Source organism: Phycodurus eques, chromosome 2, assembly GCF_024500275.1.
Source record: "Phycodurus eques isolate BA_2022a chromosome 2, UOR_Pequ_1.1, whole genome shotgun sequence".
NCBI classification, from domain to species: domain Eukaryota; kingdom Metazoa; phylum Chordata; class Actinopteri; order Syngnathiformes; family Syngnathidae; genus Phycodurus; species Phycodurus eques.
In genome coordinates, this window is record NC_084526.1 from 5284300 (window position 1) to 5294460 (window position 10161).

The window sequence follows — 10161 nt, forward strand, 5'->3', positions numbered from 1 at the left end:
GGCGAAAGGAATACATTGAGATGCGACATAGGGCAAAGGTAGAGGTGGCAAAGTCCAAACAAGAGGCATACGATGACATGTATGGCAGGTTGGACACTAAAGAAGGAGAAAAGGATCTATACAGGTTGGCCAGACAGGGATAGAGATGGGAAGGACGTGCAGCAGGTTAGGGTGATTAAGGATAGAGATGGAAATATGTTGACTGGTGCCAGCAGTGTGCTAGCTAGATGGAAAGAATACTTAGAGGAGTTGATGAATGAGGAAAATGAGAGAGAAGGGAGAGTAGAAGAGGCAAGTGTGGTGGACCAGGAAGTGGCAATGATTAGTAGGGGGGAAGTTAGAAAGGTATTAAATAGGATGAAAAATGCAAAGGCAGTTGGTCCTGATGACATTCCTGTGGCAGTATGGAAGCATCTAGGACAGGTGGCTGTGGAGTTTTTGACCAGCTTGTTCAATAGCGCGGGGTTTGTGGTGCTGTGTTCCGCTGGGGCAGCTGGTCATTGATTTTGGCGGGGGTGGGGTACGCTTTTGTTCGCTGCCGTTGGGCGCGGGCGCGTCTTCGTGCGTGTACTTCTTCGTTGGTTTTCGCCGCTTCTTCGTTGGTTTTCACCGCTTCTTCTTCGGGGTGGGTGGGTGGACAGTGGGGTTTGGGCGGTTCTGGGGGGGCTGTGGCGTTGGTCCTGGTTCCAGATTCTCGACGCCCAACCCTACTCACGACGAGCGCTTAACTTGGGCTTGCTTATGACGTTTTTTTTTTTTTTTTTTTTAATTAAAAAAATCAGGTCAGCAATCACTTATAACAACACAGGTTATATTAACATATCAATTCACAGGTTCTTGCAAGTGTTCAGACACTAAAAAAGAATCCCACTGCACCACTCGACAGTAGCACTGCCTTGCTCATTTTCCCACAACCTGTCCTGCCCTTTTCTGTCCTCTCTTGTCTGTTTCTCTTGGTGAATTATTGCATGTCTTCCCACCAATCTACAAATAACTGTTGTAATGTTACTAATGTTCAAATATCTAGACTGTCTCACTATTGTTCTGCTGTGGTTCGCACCCCTATTCCCCTTGTCCACTCTGTCCCTCTGTCTGTCCCCTAAAACCCTTTTCTGTCCGGCTGCCTTTTCAATAAACGTCACAATCCATCCATCCATGCATTTTCTGAGCCGCTTCTCCTCACTAGGGTCGCGGGCGTGTTGGAGCCTATCCCAGCTATTATCGGGCAGGAGGCGGAGTACACCCTGAACTGGTTGCCAGCCAATTGCAGGTCACATACAAACAAACAACCATTCGCACTCACTTGCACACCTACGGGCAATTTAGAGTTGTCAACTAACCTAGCATGCATGTTTTTGGGATGTGGGAGGAAACCGGAGTGCCCAGAGAAAACCCACGCAGGCACGGGGAGAACATGCAAACTCCACACAGGTGGGGCCGGGGATTGAACCCCGGTCCTCAGAACTGTGAGGCAGACGCTCGAACCAGTCGTCCACCGTGCTAAGCATCACAATATTAAAAAAAAATAAAAATAAGCAGAGGGAGTATTTCAAACTCCCCAGTTGCAAAGCAAAACTGTTCCAGCACAAAGGCATGCAGATCCACCATTCTGCAAGGCTATGCAGCTGAACAGGACAGCTTTAAAGGTGGGGGGCGGGGTGGTCGTTATCGAATCGCAACCTAAAGAATCCAAATCGATTCGAATCCTCAGGTTCTTAATAATGCCCAGCCCGAATATAAATGTATACATACATACATTTCATGGACTTGTATTTCAGCTTTTTTTGTTTGTTTAATTTTTTTGCTTTTATTTCCAGAGTGTTTTTCTGTGCAAAGATCACAAGAGTTACTCCTTCTCATTAATGGCGACAAATCAGACTTGGAAGACCTTTCTGACAATTTACAAGACTTGACAGGTAAACGTTCGTAATATGAGGCAATGCCAGATCCCGCACTCCCAGACGTTGCTGCCTAACTCAGCAGATTGAGGCTGATGGGTCAAATGATGACCCAGAAGAGCCAACACCAGGGCTAAGAACTCAGGGACAATCCAGTTAAGGTAACTGTTCTTATTTTGGCACACATTGAAGGTAAACCTTCAAATTTCATAAAAACGTTCACTCAGATTCTACTACGTTATGCACCAATACACTTAAGTACAACTGCTTGCATGAGTAATTGTGTGAGTGACTTTGCCATCAGTTTTATTTTTATTATATCTCTGATTGTGCAGGACGTGGAATGCGTTGGACGATTTCTCCATTGGAATCAGACCTTGCCAAGTTTGAGCCTAAGGACGAAAATGAGCAGGACAGACATGGCTGGACTCCACTAAACTATTTTAAACAGTACATACTGTAGATAGAGATTTGATGAAACGTACAGTATTTCAGATTGCTCAAATGCCATGACACTGAATATACAGTGGGTACGGAAAGTTTTCAGACCCCCTTAGATTTTTCCACTCGTTATATTGCAGCCAGAACTTAAAATCATTTAAGTTCATTTTTTCCTCATTATTGTGCACAAAGCACCCCATACTGACAGAAAAAAAAATATTGTTGAAATTATAGCTGATTTATTAAAAAAGAAAAAATGAAATATCACATGGCCATAAGTATTCAGACACTTTGCTGTAACACTCATATTTAACTCAGGTGCTGTCCATTTCTTCTGATCATCCTTGAAATGGTCCTACACCTTCATTGGAGTCCAGGTGTGTTTGATTATACTGATTGGACTTGATTAGGAAAGCCACACCCCTGTCTATATAAGACCTTACAGCTCACAGTGCATGTCAGAGCAAATGAGAATCATGAGGTCAAAGGAACTGCCTGAAGAGCTCAGAGACAGAATTGTGGCAAGGCAGAGATCTGGCCAAGGTTACAAAAAAAACAAATCTGCTGCACTTACAGTTCCTAAATGCACAGTGTCCTCCATAATCCTGAAATGGAAGACGCTTGGGATGATCAGAACCCTTCCTAGAGCAGGTCGTCTGGCCAAACTGAGCAATCGGGGGAGAAGAGCCTTAGTGAGAGAGGTAAAGAAGAACCCAAAGATCACTGTGGCTGAGCTCCAGAGATGCAGTCGGGAGATGGGAGAAAGTTCTAGAAAGTCAACCATCACTGCAGTCCCAACAGTGAAGCATGGTGGTGGGTGTGTTTTACAGCTGCAGGGACATGGAGACTGGTTGCAACCGAAGAAGAGATGAACGCGGCCAAGTACAGGGATATCCTGGACGAAAACCTTCTCCAGAGTGCTCAGAACCTCAGACTTGGCCAAAGGTTCACCTTCAAAAAAGCGGAGATTCATTTTTGACGGTGATGTAATTGAGACCTCGGTCGATACATGGGCAGAGAGTGGTGTCTGTCTTCCCACCAAAAAAGAAGCCGGCCCCTACTGGAGAAGAGGAAGGTCGTATGAGTCCGGAAACCAGAGAGTCCCATTAAAAAAAGGGAACAAGGAGTTAATTGGCTTACTTGAGTACGGTGGGCCATGGTACCGCGAAGAGAGGCTGCAATACTTTGGCGAGGATTTCTGGGAACAGGCAAGCTTATATACACTGGTGGTGATGAGGCTGATTGAAGACAGGTGCTGAAAACAGCGAGAGGCGGGGGGAGAGAGAGGAGGAAAAGCGCCCTCCTGGCTCCAATAATGGAACTGCAGGGCAGTATATGACATGATCCCCAAATCCAGGTGTGAAAAGCTTGTTGCATCATTCCCAAAAAGAGTCATGGCTGTATTAGCTCAAAAGGGTGTTTCTACGAAATACTGAGCAAAGGGTCTGTATACTTATGGCTGTGTGATATTTCAGTTTTTCTTTTTTAATAAATCGGCAAAAATAATGTCAATAATTCTGTTTTTTTTTCTGTCGATATGGGGTGCCATATTAATGTGGGGAAAAAGATTAACTTAAATGATTTTAGCAAATGGCTGCAGTATAACAAAGAGTGAAAAATTTTGAGGTTGTCTGAATACTTTCCTTACCCACTGTAAGTGGGGCCCTACTCAACACAACAGTAGATGAGGTTTACCAATTTTTGGGTGCTTGTAAATGCACATCTTTCAGGGATGGCCAGCCTAAACAACGCAGCATACTGCAAAGTAGTAGGCTGCACTGGGAGAACCCGAGTGCGTTGTGTGACCTGCAAGGTCTTCTTGTGCTTGTAAACTGATCGGAACTGATCACAACCTTTCACACATCGGTGTGTACATAAAATGTTGTAAAATGCTGTCAATGTTACTGTGAATTTTCCAATATAATTCTGGATTTTCTTTACTACGATGACAAATCTTGTTCAAATATGTGTAATTATATAGATAAAGATGATTCTGATTCTGATAGTACAATGTGTGTGCATATTGGAAATAGTGGTTTGCACCCAATAACATAACATCCCATATGGACCATTAGTCCGCACCACATACAGTATGTGGACATAATTTTTTCTTTCAAAAGATGATCCTGTGTTTTTATACTTATTGGGTTCCAACAAGCCCAAAAGGCAAAGACAAATTAAAAAATTGCATATCAAACCAGAGCTCTGGGTCTTAGGAGGGTAATTATTTCATAGACTGACGTTCATGTAAACGTATTGAACTGGTGCGTGGTGTTGAATGGGCGAAACACTGCCACCTAGCGTTGTGCTGGGAAACCAAGATTTTTGATTTCTTTCCAGTTCCTCGTCATCTTTTGTTTTAGCTTGTTCTTGTGACAAACCGTGTGAGTCGTTACTCGCTCTGTCCACCCGTAGCTGTTTTCGTCCACCGTGGTGGAGCTGCCCGGTGGCGCGGCTGCGGTCGTAGCTCAGCTCCCTGCGTGGTTTCCGGTGTTCATCCGTCTGCAGGAGGATGGCGTCTGGTTTCTACCGCATCCCCTCTCCCGCCGGTCCTCCGACCCCCACTCACGGCCGAATGTTGTCGGTTCCGGTCCGAAGACAGCAGTGAAAAACATCATTAAGCGACACGGGTACGTTTTGGCTAATGAGTGTTTGCAGAATGTGACCTAATGCAGATGTGAGAAGCTCGGTCTGCAAACGACGAGTTTCCCCCCGCGGCTCGGCGGAGGCCTAGTTTAGATTCGGGGTCAGTTCTCCATGGAGGCTCCCATCCGACGTTAGACCATGCAATCGTATTGTGGCCTTTCATAAAACGCTATATCGGGCAAAGCGACGAGAGCTTTTCGGCGTCGAAACTGGCGCTCTTACGCTATGTCGTAAAGGACAATGAATTGTTACGAAACGGTAACGAGTGAACAGACTGAAGAAAGCGGTAGTTATTTGAAGATAGCATGTGATAATAGGGAAGGAGGTTCACTTGTTAAGTAACGTTAAGGGTGCATACTAGCTGTTAGCTGCCGCAGCTATTAGCTACAGCTATCTACGGCTTGCTTCAAAATGGTGTAGATTACGATTCCTAATCGTTAGCAGTTTTGTATGTGCACCGAGTCTGCTAGAGAAATGTAGTTGTGTTAAAAAAGAAAAAAAGTGCACATGATTTACATGCTAATACATTTTAGGTGCATGAAGACTGAGTTCAGGAAATAGACTGCGCCCGGCTTGGTCAGAAACGCTGCTGGTTTACAGCTGCATTTTAGCGACGTTCTCCGATGTATAAATTCAAGTGTCGCCATCCTTTCATACCACCAACATAACAATACACCATCGCTAAGTTGTATTTTCTAAAAGAGTATGTTGTCTATGTATTAATTGTTAAGTATTGTGTGAAGAAAACATGATTTAAAGTCCTTTACACTTTTTAATGTTTAGGTGCTTTACTTTTATCTAGGCCTAAACTGTGTTATTATTCATGCATTCATATATTATAATATATATATATTTTATATATATATATATATATATATATATATATATATATATATATATATGTGATGAGTATGGGCAGTTGAGCAGCATGCATCCCACATCTATTCAACAATCATGTTTGTATCCTAATTCTTTGGTTGTTTTGTGTCCCTCCAGGTGTTCATGTTTAGCACTAAGAACGTGTATAACCTACACAGAGCTCACCATCGTGATTACCATTTCATAAACTCCATCAATCTGCTGTGTGTGGCATTAAACGCCTCATCTCCTGAGTTCTGATTCCTAAAGTGGAAGAATGACGGAGGCGTGGCAGCAGCAGCAGCAGCACACAGTGGCTCCACCTTCTGTAGTGCACACACTTCCCCAGACCACGGACACTCTGTCCTGCACTGTGTATGGTGTTGTCCTGCAACCAGATTCCACTCTGCAGCAGCAGCTGGGCCAGCAGCATGTTGTGCAAACTCAGCAGGCCTCCATACAGCTAGGAGGTGAAAGAGTGCACAAGTGTGGCGCCTGTGGACATGACATATCTCACCTGGCCAACCCCCATGAACACCAGTGCATGGTGACCCAAGACAGGTCTTTCCAGTGTACACAGTGCATGAAAATCTTCAGCCAAGCCACAGACCTTCTGGAGCATCAGTGTGTGCAGGTGGAGCAGAAGCCTTTTGTGTGTGGCGTGTGTAAGATGGGTTTCTCGTTGCTCACTTCCTTGGCCCAGCATCACAACTCCCACGGCAATGGAAACAACCCAATGAAGTGTTCCATTTGTGAGAAAACATACCGTCCCGGATCCGGAAACGTCACTCCCACCTCGTCTGCGGCCAATCCTCAGCAGCCCTCCACCGGAGAGACATCTGGTGGCGGCGCAGCAATGAGTGCCTCATCCCCACCTGCTTTTGAGGCCTCTGCACCAGATAGGCCATACAAGTGCTCAGTGTGCCATAAGTCCTTCCGGCATTTGTCCGAGCTAACCCGCCACGAAAGGGTACACACAGGTGAGAAGCCGTACAAATGCGACACATGCGATAAAAGCTTCAGCCAGTCTTCCCATCTGGCTCACCACCAGCGCACACACAGCTCTGAGCGGCCTTATAAGTGTGCTGTGTGTGAGAAGAGCTTTAAGCACCGGTCTCACCTTGTGCGCCACATGTACGCCCATTCGGGCGAGCACCTATTCAAGTGCAACTTGTGTGAAATGCACTTTAAGGAGTCATCAGAGCTCCTGCACCATCAGTGCCAGCCAGAAGGAGAAAGGCCTTTCCGATGTGGTTCGTGCGGGAAGAGCTTCAAGCGGCCGTCGGACCTGCGGCAGCACGAACGCACTCATTCCGAGGAGCGCCCGTTTCAGTGCGAGGAGTGCCAGATGAGCTTCAAGCAGCAGTACGCTCTCGTACGGCACCGTCGCACTCATAAAAATCCGGCTGACCGACCTTTCAAGTGTAATCTCTGCGATAAAGGTTTTCTTCAACCGTCACACCTGCTTTACCATCAGCAGGTGCATGGTATGGAAAGCTTGTTCAAGTGTGCATCTTGCCAGAAGTCTTTTAGCCAATCCGGAGAACTGCTGAGGCACAAATGTGGAGGTGAAGTAGAAAAGCCGTACAAGTGTGACGTGTGCGGCAAAGGTTACAAAAAGAACTCCACGCTGCAGCGCCACCAAAACACTCACTGCACAGAGAAGCCGCTGAAATGCTCTCTGTGTGACAAGCGCTTTGTGTCATCCTCAGAGTTTGTCCAGCACCGCTGCGACCCGACACGCGAGAAACCGCTGAAATGTCCCGACTGTGAGAAACGCTTCAGGTACTCGTCTGAGCTACAGCGCCATCGCCGTGTCCACACTGGGGAGAAACCTTTCAAGTGCGCCAGCTGCGACAAGAGCTTCAAACAACGCGAGCACCTGGCCAAGCACCAGAGCGTGCACTCACGCGAGACGCAGTTTAAATGCGTGTGGTGCGGCGAGCGTTTTGTCGACCTTGCTGCTCTGCAGGAACACACGGTCCAGCACACCGCCGAAGGGGAGAGTTTCCCGGAAGCGCCCTGTATCCCGTGACCGCTGTCATTCTGCAGGCTTTTGGACAGCAAACAGCAATGTGTTGCAGCCTCCTCACTCACCTTTGTTGCTTCAAACACGCACCCATTAAAGAAGATCCCTGATTTGTAGTAAAGTATACATGGTGTTAACACTCAATTATCCTTCCTTGAGTATAAGGTCAAACTCAGGATCAGGAATCCTTTCGTAAGTTTATATTTGAGGTAAAGCGGAAAAAAAGGGTTGTGATGTAAAAAGTGGAGAGAGCTCGTGGGACTTTTTCTTTTCTGATGTTGCATGTGATGTGATTGCATCTGTTTTTTTAATTGTTTACTCTGTTGTGGATCGCAAGACTGCTGTCATGTGTGCTCATGTATATTGCTCCTGACATCTATGTGCCTTTTTTTTTTTTTTTTTTAACAGATCTTGTTTTATTGAGTTGTAGACCAGTAATAGCTGACTCACTCCCATCCATGCAGTGTCTGCCCTGTGCAGCAGTATATGTCCACATAATACACTTTAGATAGTATTATCTGTGCATGAATATTTATCACAATATCACTGTTGTATTATAGGTTTGTTTTATTTAGAAAAATACCATAAGAAGAAAAAAAAAAGAGTAGATTTGTGAAAAGTGTATAGCCTATGTCCTATAAAATGTGTTATTGCATCTTTGTATTAAAACAAATGACATTTGGTAACTTAACATACCTATCATGTCACAAGAAGACTTGACGTGCAATAGAAATGCACAATGTAATATAACTACTGAGTCATTGCAGTTCTACTCTGTTATAGATGGTGTGTATGCTCATGTAAACATTGAAAATGTGTAGTGCTTCTGTTACCTTTTGTTTTTACAATTAAGCTTGCTAATACTTTGCAAGGATTTAAGTTTCTGTTTGACTTATGACATTCTAATGAACTATCAAATATTATAATGTTCACTTGTAAAAAAAAATAGCTAATTACTGTGGTAGATAAAAATGAAGTCATGGGGCCTGTTAAATCCTCCCAGGATTCCTCATCTGTACTTGAGTACTTGACTCACAACAGCTTCACGCTGCAACATGTACATTTGTTTGTACTGAGGATAAAGTGGGAAAATGTATGAGTTAGTTTACAGTGTGATATTTCTATATTATGTCAAACATTTTGCAGTATATTTAAAAGAAATGGTTTGAGAAATTCTGCAATCTTGGACTTGCAGAGCGTAATCACTTCACACTGAATTTGGCTTAAAAACTATATATATATATATATATATATATATATATATATATATATTAGACTCCTGTATACAGGCAAGTAAAATAAACCACCTTGAGGAATATCCAAGTGTATATGGATTTTATAAATTGTAGTTATTTCCTTTTTTAATCACAAATTGTGTACACTGTTGTGGTATGTAGTTTTACAATGAATAGTTCTAAATCCAGAGGCACATCTTGCCACAGATAAATTTGACCATTTACAACCCCAATTCCAATGAAGTTGGGACGTTGTGTTACACATAAAAACAATACAATGATTTGCAAATCATGTTCATCCTATATTTAATTGAATACACTATGAAGACATTTAATGTTAATACTGATAAACTTGATTGTTTTTAGCAAAAAATTAACTTAGAATTTTATGGCTGCAACACGTTCCAAAAAAGTGTGTTACATCACCTTTTAACAACATTCAATAAACGTTTGGGAACTGAGGACACTAATTGTTGAAGCTTTGTAGGTGGAATTATTTCCCATTCTTGCTTGATGTACAGCTTCAGCTGTTCAATAGTCCGGGGTCTCCGTTGTTGTATTTCATAATGCAGCACACATTTTCAATGGGAGACAGGTTCGGACTGCAGGCAGGCCAGTCTAGTACCCGCACTCTTTTACTACGAAGCCACGCTGTTGTAACACGTGCAGAATGTGGTTTGGCATTGTCTTTCTGAAATAAGCAGGGGCATCCATGAAAAAGATGTTGCTTGGATGGCAGCATATTTTTTCTCCAAAACCTGTGCCTTTCAGCATTAATGGTGTCTTCACAGATGTGTAAATTACCCATGCCATTGGTACTAAAACAGCCCCATACCATCACAGATGCTGGCTTCTGAACTTTGCGTCCATAAGAGTCTGGTTCTTTTCCTCTTTGGCCCGGAGGATACGACGTCCACAATTTCCAAAAACAATTTGAAATGTGGACTCGTCGGACCACAGAACACTTTTCCACTTTGCATCAGTCCATCTTAGATGAGCTCGCGCCCAGAGAAGCCGGTGGCGTTTCTGGGTGTTGTTGATAAATGGCTTTTGC

General features: G+C 44.0%; 1 protein-coding gene across 3 annotated transcripts; it reads left to right on the forward strand.

Annotated features, from left to right (window-relative positions):
- The first annotated feature begins 4669 nt into the window (after positions 1-4669).
- LOC133414956 (zinc finger protein 319) lies at positions 4670-9784 on the forward strand. Of its 3 annotated transcripts, none has more exons than XM_061700724.1 (3): positions 4670-4969; positions 5982-6823; positions 7556-9784. In XM_061700724.1, exons 2-3 carry the CDS (start codon positions 6121-6123, stop codon positions 7876-7878), a joined length of 1026 nt encoding a protein of 341 aa, XP_061556708.1. In that variant the 5' UTR covers positions 4670-4969; positions 5982-6120; the 3' UTR covers positions 7879-9784. The 3 variants fall into 3 exon arrangements, with proteins under 3 accessions (XP_061556708.1, XP_061556700.1, XP_061556692.1); XM_061700716.1 differs by having other exon boundaries at positions 5982-7411; positions 7556-9783; XM_061700708.1 differs by having other exon boundaries at positions 5982-9782.
- Positions 9785-10161: the final 377 nt, after the last annotated feature.

What these genes read in the sequence shown, in the direction of transcription:
- LOC133414956 (XM_061700708.1), top strand. Translation starts at nt 6,121, where the DNA reads ATGACGGAGGCGTGGCAGCAGCAGCAGCAGCACACAGTGGCTCCACCT.